This window comes from Mercurialis annua, linkage group LG2 (assembly GCF_937616625.2).
Source record: "Mercurialis annua linkage group LG2, ddMerAnnu1.2, whole genome shotgun sequence".
Lineage (NCBI taxonomy): Eukaryota > Viridiplantae > Streptophyta > Magnoliopsida > Malpighiales > Euphorbiaceae > Mercurialis > Mercurialis annua.
This window is the reverse complement of record NC_065571.1, coordinates 6,194,737-6,207,328: the sequence shown is the minus strand read 5'-3', so window position 1 is coordinate 6,207,328 and position 12,592 is coordinate 6,194,737. Positions and strand designations below refer to the sequence as shown.

The following is a 12,592-nucleotide window of genomic DNA, read 5'->3' as shown; positions in this document are numbered from 1 at the left end:
ATATATATGTTTTATTACTCTTAATTTTATACATCTGTAGAGTTAAAAAAACGATATAAGTTGTTGACCGACGTACTTAAATTTAAAACAGATACAAAATAAATATCATAGTATCTTATATAGATTTTAAATATCTGGTACACAAACTAAACATGAGCATAATTGATTCCTATAATGATTACATAATTTATTCTCGCATTAACTTAAATAAATTTGAATAAAAATAAATATATTTAATTATTCATATTTATATATATGTTAATTTAGTTATTCTTGATTTCACACATTTGTAAAGTTAAAAGAAAAAATGTTTATGTAAAATATTGATCGCGGTACTTAAATTCAAAATGCTTAGATAATAAATGTTATATAAATTTGATATATCTATTTTTCTAATTAAACCTAAGAATAGTTTATACCAACAAAAATGATTAAACAATTGATTTTCATATTAATTTAAATAATTATGATAAAAGAAAAATATTTTTATTATTCATACTATTTTAAGTATATTATAATTTAGTTATTATGAATTTTACCCTTATGTAAAGTGTATATATATAACACTGATCGTGATACTTAATTTCGGAATGATTAGATAATAAATATCATATTAACTTATATAAATTTGAAATATCTATTTCTCCAACTAAATGGGAGAACAATTAACTCTAGCAAAAATGATTAAATGATGTCATATTAACTTAAATAAATTCCGACAAAAAAATAAATATATTCATACTATTTTAAGTATATTTTGAATTGATTTCAAAAAAAAGTATATTTTGAATTCGAGAAAAGTATATTTGGATTTGTCTTTGTAGATTCTACACCTTCATAAAATAGAAAAACTATTTGTATAAAATGTTGATCGTGGTATTCAAATATGGAATAAATAATAATATTAATATATATAAATTCAAAAAGTCTATTTTTCTAATTGAAAAGTAAAATAATTATTTCTGAGAAAAATGTTTAAATAATTAAATTTAAATAAATTTTGACAAAGGTTAAATAAACTTATTTTTTTTGAAATAATAAATTTATTATTTTAAATTTTCTAACTTTCTAATATTTTCTATCTAGGAGTTTGTATTGGTTCAATTCTTCCTGTAAATATTTTCCAATTAAAAACATTAATATTTTCTTAGCTATTACAGCCATTTTGCTGGTTAACCCTTTCTTTTTTCCTAAGCTTGGCTTTGGCCTATAATCTTTAACCGTATCTTTTTTTTTTTGCCAAAGGGAGGATTTCATTAAGAAATTATCGACCGTTAAGTCTCGATTCTAGCCACACAAGTTCGTATCTCACTAGTACAATACATGATTGGTGTTATCTCATTATTCTTATGTATATTTGACTTATTTTTTATGGATTTATATCCTGTTTATAAATTTAATTAAATTATATTTCATATGTCATATTTTAACTAACAAGTACTTTTATGCATATTGTTCAAAATAATTCATTAATATTATATAATTTTATGTTTACATTCTTTTATCATATCAAAGATTTTACATTTTTTTAAAACATTCATGTAAAAATTAATGTTCCAAGAAAGTAAAAGAAAAAAAATCAAGTTAACATTATAATAATATATAAAAATATCAAATCAAACATCTAAAAAATATCTTTTGCAATTAAAAATTAACCAGAGTGAGTATAGAGTATTAACAGCTTCCAACAACGGTTTTCAAATTGTAATATTATATATATTAATAGATAGTTTAATAAAGAGGCATATAAATTAGCACATGAGGTTAAACATTATGCAATACAACAAATTTTATAGTTGTGTCTCTTACGTATATATAACATTTAGCAGTTTAATATACTGCCTAATTTTAGAAGAAGAAAAAATCTAAACTTAAAATCTAAAATTATCGTAAGAGTTTGAATACCATTCAAAGAATTCGTATATCATGTGTCATGTTAATTTATATGAATCTGGACTACAAACAAATACATTTATCACTCATACTATATCTCTAAATTATCTTCATTTTTATAGTTAAAAAAATTTATCACCATCTAAATTGAAAAAATATCACAGTAGCTTATATAAATAAATACATCTATTGAAGATGCTACTTTTTTTTACTTAATAGATGTATACTCTATCGTCGAAAAAAAAGATGTATACTCTATTAATTTATATATTAAAAAATAATTGTTTAATCTGTAAATCTAAAAAATAAAGCGTCACTTTATATATTTATTATTTATACTATTTTGAATATGTTTTAATTTAGTTGTTCTGGATTTAAAATGTTGTTTGCCGTACTTAAATTCAAAATGATTAAATAATAAAAATCATATTAATTTATACATCTATTTTTTGACTAAATAGAAAAATTGTTTATTTTGACAAGAAAGTGATTAAATAGTTTTATGTCGTATTAAACAAAAATATTTATTTATTATTCAAATCATTTTAAGTACATTCTAATCTAGCTATCCAGAGTTTTACACATATGCAAGTTTTAAAAAAATATATAAGATGTTGATCGTCATACTTATTTTCGGGATTATTAGAAAAGAAATATAATATTAGCTTATATAATTTAAAATATTTATTTCTCCGACTAAAATGAAAATGATTGATTCCAAAAAATGATTAAAGTATTGATTGTCGTATTAACTTAGATAATTTTTGACAAAAAAATAATCGTCTTTATTATTCATAGTATTTTAAATATATCATAATTAAGTTATATGTATTTGGTATATCTATAGTTTTTTAAAAAAATTATATAAGATGTGCATCACCTACTTCCATTCAGAATAACTAGATAATAAATATATATTGACTTATATAAATTTGATATTTTTACTTCTCTGACTAAACAGGAGAATAATTGGTTTAGACAAAAACTAATTAATGATTTGTCGTATTAACTTATAAAATTCCGAAAAAAATATATGTATTATTCTTAGCATTTTAAGTATTATTTGACTTAGTTATTTTGGATTTTACACACATGTCAAGTCAAAATAACTATATATATGTAAAACATTAACAAATGTATTAAATTTGAAAAAAAAAATTGCTTAAATGTGTTTAAAATATCTATCTATACGACTATACATGAGAATAGTTAATATCAAAAACATGATTAAATAATTTAATGTAAAATTAACTTAAATAAATTATGATAAAAAATATGTATTTATTTTTCATATTGTTTTAAACATATTATGAAACAGTTGTTCTGAAATTTAGACATTTGTAAAGTTTTTTTAGAACAAAGTTAAAAAGTATATATGTAAAATATTGATCGTCATACTGAAATTCATATTAATTACATAATAAGATTATATTGATTTATATAAATTCAAAAATCATTTTTTCCGAGCAAACAGAAGAATAATTGATTCCGATTAAAAAATGATCGAAAAACTGAATGTCGTATTAACTTAGGTAATTTTTGACAAAAACTGAATATACATATTGTTTATACTAGAAATGGTGTAAACTTTTAAAACAAAATCGAAATGAATTAATTGAAAAGTATTTTTTTTTGTCAAATTTGAAAAGTAAATTGAGGATGTGGAATGTTTTAAATTAGTAAGAAGGGTGAGATATGGATGATCTATAGTCAGATTTATCTCATAAAACCGGATTAAAATATAAAACTGTGATATTAGATAATAAATATCATACAAACTTATAAAATTATAATATATTTATTTATTCGACTAAACGGTCCAAAAATAATAATTATAGTATTCAATGTCGTATTAACTTAAATAGTTCACGACAAAAAAATGATTATCTTTTTTTATCCATACTACTTAACTATATTATGATTTAGTTATTCTGGATTTTATATATATGTAAAGTTAAAAATAAATATATTGTTCGCCGTACTTAAATTCAAAATAATAAATACCATGTTAACTTATATAAATTTGATACATCCATTTTCCATGTAAATAGGAGTACAATTGATCCCGAGTAAAAATAACAAATAAATTAACGTCGTATTACTGAAATCATTGTCAACCAAAAAATAGATATTTTAAGTATGAACAGAGAGTCAACGCTCCCCCTAAACTTGTGACACAGTGTCATCTAATTCAATTTATACTTTTTTGAACAACTAACCTCAAAATTTTTCATTTTTAGCTCAAATAACCCCATAATGTATTTTTTTATTTCAAAAAATGGATTTAGGATAATTATATCGCAACAATTAGGAAAGTATCTAATTACTTTTTTTTGCATCTCTCACCTCCGATTTGTATTTTATGCGTTTTAAAAATACAATGATGGGTTAGTTAATCTAAAAATGAAGAGTTTTGTGGTTAGTTGCTTAAAAAAGGTATAAATTGAATTAGATGATGACGTGTCACAAGTTTAAGGGCCGCGTTGACCCTATATTCTTTTAAGTATCGTGTAATCTAGTTATTAGGGATTTTACACCTGTAAAGTAAAAAAAAAAAGATATTGACCACAGTACTTAAATCCTGAATGATTAGAAAACAAATGGAGTATCATATTAACTTATATAAATTTGAAATGTCTATTTATCAGACTAAACACGAGAATAATTAATTCCGACAAAAATGATTAAACAATTTAATGTCATATTAACTAAAATTAATTTTGACAAAAAATGAATATATATTTTTTATATTATATTATTGTAATTTAATCATCATGAATTTTACACATATGTCAAGCCAATATACAGGGACGGATGCAAGGTAGGGCCAGGCATGGCCCGGGCCCTACCTTGCTTAATTTATTTTTAATCTAAACTAGTAATCTATTTCCTAGTTCAGTTTAAAATTTTGCTGATAGCCTAATATGTTAGCCTACAATTTCACATGATAAAACAAATATGACATAAAAATAGCAAAGCTTAATGTACATATTGGGTTAGCTGAAAATACTAACTAGAATAGACATACACAACAAATTAAAATGTATAGTTAATTCTAATTTTTATATAAATCAACCTAAATTTATTCTTAGATTGCATAATTCCTATTCAAACTAATTCATTCTAATTTTCACTCTTAATTTTCTAATCTTTTTCAAATACAGTAAATTTAATTTCTACAAATATACATGATGTGGATTAGCAATTTTGACATATTCTCCTTTTTATTTTCTGAATCTTTTTCTATTAATCTGTAAAATTCAACACCACTCATCGAACTTCTGTTTGAAAGTATATAATCTTTTATATATAAATTTAGAATTTTAATTTAGAACTAATTTAAATTGATTATAATGATTAATTATTATATGTAGCAAACTACTCTTAAATAAATCATCAATATTTTGAATGAAAAATTAAGCAGATTTTTAAAATAAAAAAAATTAATACATTTTATATAATGTGATTTTTAATTTTCTATTTTATTGTATATTAGAAAATTTAATAATTATATATTTTAGTTATATTTTCTGTGGTATGATATTTTGATTTTCTTAAATTGAAATTGTGCCCTACCTGAATTTTGGACCTAGCTTCGTCACTGCCAATATATATATATATATATATATATATATATATATATATATTTATTTATATATAAAAGATGTTTATCGCCATATAAGATAATAAATATTATAATATCTTATACATCTTTGAATTATCTATTTTCCTAACTAAACATGAGAATAATTAAATTAATCTAATGTAATGTTAACTTAAATAAAATTTTGATTACAAATGTATATAAGATTAATTGCAAATTAAATCACGGACTTTAGCGTGATTTGTAATTACAAAACAAACTTTGAATCTTGACAATTATAATACATAGCCACATCAGTATTTTGTTATTGCATGATTGGTCGATATAATTTGCCAAAAAATGAAAGTTGGTAACTTGTCCACGTCACTGTTTTTTTTAGTTCAGTGTTCTGATTTGCCAAAAAATAAAAGTTGGTGACTGACATTGTCAAGTTGTAAAGTTCGTGTTGCATAAAACTGCAAATTATGCTAAAATTCATGATTTTATTATCTAGACTAGTTTATATTGTGTTTCAGTTATTTTGAATTTTATACTTTTATAAAGTTCAAAATACTATATGTAGGATGCTAACGGTCACACATAAATTTAGAATGATTAGATAATAAATATCATATTAACTTATATAAATATAAAATATATATTTCTCTGACTAAACATGAGAATAATTGATTTCGATAAAAATAATTAAATAATTTAATGTTGTGCTAACTTAAATAATTTCCGATAAGAGACGAATGTATCTATTACTCATATGTATATTTTGATTTAGTTATTATGAATTTTTCTCTTTTGTAAAGTTAAAAGAGCTACATAGATAAAATATTGACCGTCGTGTTTAAATTCGAAGAATTATAGATAATAAATATCATATTAACCTATATATATTCCAAAATATCTATCTTTCCGAGTAAACATAAGAATAACTAATCCCGACAAAAATGATCAAATATTTTGATGTCGTATTAACTTAAATAAATTCTGATAAATAAAACTATACTAAAAATAGTGTAACTTTTCTTAAAGCAAAATCTAATGAATTAATTAAAAGTAAATTGGAAATTTTGTATTTGTTAGAAGGATGAGATGTGAATGATCTGTTGTCAGATTTTCTCTCCTAAAATTGGATGAAAACATTAAATAGTGACATTAAAGAAAATTAAATATACTATATAGTGGGTTTTTGATATTTGGGTGCCTCAAAGGCACCCAAAAATCCAGATCAGTGCTTCTTTCGGATTTAATTCCGAAAGAGTGCCTGGTCCCACGTGGTCCGCATTCTAGGAATGCGGACCACAACGTGTTCCGCATTCCTAGAATGCGGAACACGCTAATCAGATTATTAAATCTGATTAGCAGTGTTCCGCATTCTAGGAATGCGGAACACTGCCAACTTTACCGTTGGGAGTTGGTCCCCCAACGGTTAATTAAATGCGTTCCGCATTCATGGAATGCGGAACGCATTTAATTGACCGTTGGGAGACCAGCTCCCAACGGTGAGGCTGGCTATAAAAGGGATGGGGGGTTTTTGATTTGTAAAAAAAAAAAAGTTACTAAATCAAAGAAAAAAAATGAGAGTAGAGGGGAGAAAAAAAAGTAGTTTCGAGGTTATATTTTGAAAAATATTTCGGGAAAAAGTTGGAAGAAGTTATATTTCGGAGCTAAACGGATCTATTCGTGAAGTGTTATATTTTTTATTCGATATTTATTTAAAGGACTACAAGAGGTTAGTACGTGTAATTTTTTTAATTATTGTATTAAATAATTTTAGTGTTTATAAATGTTAGAAATTTAATAATATGTAAAATTGTTATAAAATTAATTTTAAAATAGCAAAATATTAGACTTTAATTATAACTTAGAAATGCATGTATAATATAAAAAAAAATAGGATATGTTTAATATAATTATATTAGAATTTAATTAAAAATTTCATGTAATAAGGAAGTGTATAATTAGAAATTTCATACAATTATATTAGGATATGTTTAATTTATTTTTATTTGAAAAAAATATTAGAAATAAAGTAATAGTAATTACGATTGATATGTTAACGCTATAAATTTAAGATTAGCATTTTAAATATAACGGTGTTAAAATTTGCTGTTTATTAATTAGAAATGACGAGTCCAAATATATCTTTGTTGATATGGTGTGATGGCCGTATTGTGAGTTCTCCGTGTGGAATAGAATACCACGGGGGTCGTCCGGTTAATATGGCGCTTAGCGAGAGAATGAGTTTCGAGGAATTACAAAATATTTGTAGAAGAGCAGTTTCTACCGACGGGGAAGTAGAAATTTCAAAAATCTACTTCCGGCTTCCAAGAATAGTTGAGGGTGCGATACGGTCGTACTCGTTGTTTTCTGTGGAGAATAACGAGCATGTGTTTGGAATTCTGAACGAGGTCGTGCGGTATCCGCAACTCGAGATTTTGGAATTGTACGTGGAATACGAGGCCGTGGTTCGCAACAAGACTTTACTAGATCAGTTGGTCTTAGGTGATTCAAGCGGGTCTGAGAGGGGTAGTGGTGAAGAGGAAGAAGAGGAAGAAGAGGATTTCTACGACAGCAACGAAGAGGATGTCGAGGAAGACTTAGGAGCAGATTCACAATATGAGTCGCAACTTCCTGAGCATGTAAGAACGGCGGATCTTTGCGACTTTGACGTCGCCCCGGAGGATGATGAAAAGATTATGTGGGATCCTGGGATGGAATTCCGAGTAGGGATGGTATTCCCAAATCGCGATGCCGTCCGAGCTTGTGCGACTACTTATTCGGTCGGGGTGGGAAGAGAGTTCAAGGGTCGCCGGACTACCAACTCGACAATAGTGTTGGCTTGCAGGCAGAACCCTGTATGTAAATGGTGGCTGCGCGCTACACTTCTGCAAGCAACTCAGACGTGGACGTTGACAAAATATATTGGCCCGCACACGTGCAATCAGCTGTTACCTGATCCAAACCATCGGAATTTTGGGTCTGTTGCAATCGCAGACTATATCAAGGGTCAAGTAAAGCTGCAACGTGATATACGGATCGATACCCTCAGAGCTGGAATTTGGCAACAACTTGGAGTTAGGCCTCCGTATAAACGAACCTGGAATGCAAAGGAAAAGGCAATAGCTGATGTTTACGGTGGCTGGTATGAATCATTTGGTATGGTTCACAAGTTCATGAACGAGATGATGCATGTCAACCCTGGATCTTTCTGGGATGCAGAAGGTATACGCAATAACTCTAATTTGTTATATAACGAGTTGCTTCAAGTAATAATTCTAATTTTGTTGAACTTGTGATTTGTAGGCGCTGAGGTGTACACCGACGGGATCCTTCAGCCGAAAGTCGTAACGTTCATCCGAATGTTCTGGACTTTCAAACCGACAATTGAAGGGTTTCGTTTTTGCAAGCCAGTTTTGTTCGTCGACGGTACTCATTTGTATGGCAAATACAAAATGACCTTGTTGATCGCGTCGGCAATCGATGGGAACAGTGGATGGGACGCCCGTTACCGGACCTCGTATACGGGATTGGAACACGGTGTCTGTTCCTCTTTTAGGGAGGCAGTTAGAGGTCAGCCGTCCCCGTAAACCGGGGTCCTCGTGGGTCAGTGGTGCTTGGTTGTCAGCCCAGTTTGGTGGTTGGACGGTATTGCCTGCGGGTGCTACAGAGGATCAGGTTGACCAGGCGGTTCGAGGTTACCTTTGGGCTGCTTTACAGGGTCTGTGCTTTCCTGACTTGAACAGCGGCCACTTGGGCGTGAGGATTCTTCCGCATCTGGCGGATTTAGGCCACCTGCGCGATATTAGCTGGGGATCGGCTGTTCTGGCGTATTTGTACCACGAGTTATGCCTCTGCGCCTCTGCTTCGGCAGACAGACAGAACATCGGAGGCGCCGTGTGGATTCTACAGCTCTGGGCTTACGAGCGACTTAGGCCATTGCGACCCCGTTTGGCCGACTTTACCGTCACCGGGGGATTGCCTTTGGGTGATAGGTACATTTTTCGTATAAAGTTATCTTAATTTTACGTGTTTCAGTACGCTTAAAATATAATTTAATAATTTGTGCAGATGGGGGGGTCCCAGACAGCGGGAGCGGGGGACAGCACGAGTTCCCAGACACTCAGTTTCTCACTTCAGACTGTTATTGGACGGGCTGCGTTACAACGATGTAAGTTTTATTTTTTTTTTTGAATTTAACTAACGTCCTGACAAATGTTAACTAAATTTTTAATTTACGTGCGCAGATCGTTTGGCAGCCATACTCCGACGACGTTCTCCAGTCCATCCCACAGATGTACCTGACAGGGCGACATATTTGGCGTGCCCGAGTACCAATGATCTACTATCACATCGTGGAGTGGCACCAGCCGGATAGGGTTCTGCAGCAGTTCGGCTTACAGCAGCCCATTCCCCTGCCTGCTATGCAAGATCGGCGCCTTCATAACATCCAGTATCAGGGGAGCTACAACTTTGATGAACTGCTCTCAGATTACATTCAGATTTGGAACAACAGAGCGGCTTACGTTGTTCAGGGTTACCAGCTCCAGCGTCCACCTCACTACCATTCAGCGTATATGGAGTGGTTTCGGAGCCGCAGCCGGCGTTGGATTACCCATGAGGGCGCAGCGGCCGGACAGAGTGTACGTATTTATTTTATTATTAAATTTCTCTTATTATTGTATACACTGACAATTTGTTTCTTTGATGTAAACAGCGCGACACTTTCGAGATGATCGCCCTTCAGAGAGAGGCGCGTGCGTCTAGGATTGGGACTGCTGCACGCAGTTCTCAATTAGCTTACGGAGAGGAGCGCCGTGACGTCACACTGCCCCCACCAGAGCCAGCAGTTCCGGCTTACGTACTACCTCCTCTTCCTCCCCTGACCATCGATCTAGCTCACATCAGGGGAGCGCGTAGACGGCAGCCTAGAGTCGCCCCGCCTCGCGAGCGCCCGGCAGACCCTATCCCCCCACCGGTCTACTTCCACTTCGATCCTACAGCCACTACAGACAGACGGGGGGAGTACTATGGCCCGACTCAGTACTACGGTTCCACTTCCACTTCAGCATCACAGCCTCCGTGGCATCAGACCTATTTCCCACAGGTTTCATGTCATTAATAATTTAATTTATTGCTTTTTAACTCGTAGTTAAATATATATTTTAAATGTTGCGTTTTTAACTTTGTATTTCAGGGACCCCAGGTATCATCGTATCAGGTCCCGCCTTCGTCGATGCCGTTTTTTGAGCCGTCGTACGGACAGACAGCATATACCACTTCTCTGGGCACACCACCGGCGTCTCAGTTCCAGCAGGCCACACCACCGGCGTCTCAGTTCCGGCAGGCCACACCACCGGCGTCTCCGTTTCAGCAGACCACACCACCGCCGTTTGCTGCATCAGATCAGTATTACCGTCCAGCGCCATATACAGATGCTCAACCGTTCACGTCTTTCGATCAGTGTTACCGTCCCACGATGCCTTCGGATGATCAGCCGTCGACGTCACATTCGCGGCCATCTTCTTCTCACCAGGCCCAGGATCCATCACAGCTACATTTTACACTATCAGAGTCATGGTTATTCGGTCCGGAGATCGGTTCAGAGGCGTACGAGGAGCTTTTATCACGACCGGATCTCACACCTCCATCTTTTAGACTTCTACCGCCCACACAGGAGGAGACCGGTACTGCACCACCAGCATCAGACGTTCAGCATTCAGCTCAGGACGAGGACGCCTCCGACAGCGGCGAGAGCCCTCCCGTACCCAGACAGTTTCACTCGATCACAGACAGCTCGCGGCACCGACGAGAGACTCATGGTTTGAGGGTACAGAGACCGAGGACTCGTAGATATGAGGATTAGATTTCATATCTTTCTTTATTTATCGTTTTTTGTATTTTAGTATATGTTGTATGTTTACTATATTATGTATATTATATTCGTGTGTTATAATTGTTATTTTGTTATCAGTGTCTGTTATAATCATTAGTTAAATAAAATAAATATTTATATCGTCTGTTAAATTTTGTCGTTTAATTATAAGCGTTTGTTAAATTCAGTATCGTCTGTTAAAATTATTAGTTAATATCGTCTGTTAAAATCATTATTTAAATAAAATAAAATTATTTTATATTATTTTTAATCGGTTCGGTTTTTAAAAAATTAATAATCAGCAATGATTGGGCATTTTAGTGCCCAATCATTGCTGCCCCAATGATTGGGGAGACAAAACTGTCTCCCCAATCATTAGGGAGGCAGTGTTCCGCATTCCTAGAATGCGGAACACTGCTAATCAGATTTAATAATCTGATTAGCGTGTTCCGCATTCTAGGAATGCGGAACACGTTGTGGTCCGCATTCCTAGAATGCGGACCACGTGGGACCAGGCACTCTTTCGGAATTAAATCCGAAAGAGGCACTGATCTGGATTTTTGGGTGCCTTTGAGGCACCCAAATATCAAAAACCCCTATATAGTAGCAAAATGCTAGTAGTAGTAGTGCTACTAATTTTGGTCCATTGTCAGTTTTACCACATGTGGACCTGTCCTGCTAAATTACTAAACTCTCCTTATTTACACGCTTTTCTTTCTTCTCCTATAAGCCCACATTCATTATAGCCACTCTCATTCTTGTGAAATTTATGCTCTTCACGCGCCTTTTTTTTACTACTATTATTTTGGGTATTTGTTAGTATAAAATATCTCATCTTTTGCGTTTTTTTGGACTCAAGTATATTAAACTAAATTTGTCTATCATACAATTAATTTGTTTAACATAAAAAAGCTAATCTTTTATTTTATGTCATTTATTATCTAAATGCCTTATATGATGTCGTTTTGATTATTCAAAATGGCTAAAAAAACATCATTTTACATAAAATAACGCATAAATGGCAATGTGTTATAGAATAATAAGTTTGAAAAATTGAGATGCGAGTTGAGACATTTAGTAGATTGTGCATTAATCCGAAAAACGCCAAAAGTGAGATACTTTATAATAATAACCCTGCTATTATTTTAGAGACCATTATATTTAATCGCAATTATTAGTTTTTTTTTAAGAAATGTATTATTTTTTTCTTGTTTTTGAGTTTAGATATT

General features: G+C 31.5%; 2 protein-coding genes across 2 annotated transcripts; both read left to right on the top strand.

Annotated features, from left to right (window-relative positions):
* The first annotated feature begins 7,019 nt into the window (after positions 1-7,019).
* Positions 7,020-9,663, top strand: LOC126668098 (uncharacterized). Its single transcript, XM_056104615.1, has 5 exons — positions 7,020-7,220; positions 7,613-8,713; positions 8,795-8,980; positions 9,048-9,476; positions 9,560-9,663. The coding sequence occupies exons 2-5, from the start codon at positions 7,615-7,617 to the stop codon at positions 9,661-9,663; spliced, it is 1,818 nt and encodes a 605-aa protein (XP_055960590.1). The 5' UTR covers positions 7,020-7,220; positions 7,613-7,614.
* Positions 9,664-9,706: 43 nt separating this feature from the next.
* Positions 9,707-11,434, top strand: LOC130015040 (extensin-like). Its single transcript, XM_056104446.1, has 3 exons — positions 9,707-10,131; positions 10,206-10,595; positions 10,686-11,434. Exons 1-3 carry the CDS (start codon positions 9,784-9,786, stop codon positions 11,352-11,354), a joined length of 1,407 nt encoding a protein of 468 aa, XP_055960421.1. The 5' UTR covers positions 9,707-9,783; the 3' UTR covers positions 11,355-11,434.
* Positions 11,435-12,592: the final 1,158 nt, after the last annotated feature.

What these genes read in the sequence shown, in the direction of transcription:
- LOC126668098 (XM_056104615.1), top strand. Translation starts at nt 7,615, where the DNA reads ATGACGAGTCCAAATATATCTTTGTTGATATGGTGTGATGGCCGTATT. An exon ending in ATCTTTCTGGGATGCAGAAG is followed by an intron (nt 8,714 to 8,794) that starts GTATACGCAATA and finishes TGTGATTTGTAG; the next exon opens with GCGCTGAGGTGTACACCGAC. An exon ending in GTCGGCAATCGATGGGAACA is followed by an intron (nt 8,981 to 9,047) that starts GTGGATGGGACG and finishes TTCCTCTTTTAG; the next exon opens with GGAGGCAGTTAGAGGTCAGC.
- LOC130015040 (XM_056104446.1), top strand. Translation starts at nt 9,784, where the DNA reads ATGTACCTGACAGGGCGACATATTTGGCGTGCCCGAGTACCAATGATC. An exon ending in GCGCAGCGGCCGGACAGAGT is followed by an intron (nt 10,132 to 10,205) that starts GTACGTATTTAT and finishes TGATGTAAACAG; the next exon opens with CGCGACACTTTCGAGATGAT. An exon ending in ATCAGACCTATTTCCCACAG is followed by an intron (nt 10,596 to 10,685) that starts GTTTCATGTCAT and finishes TTTGTATTTCAG; the next exon opens with GGACCCCAGGTATCATCGTA.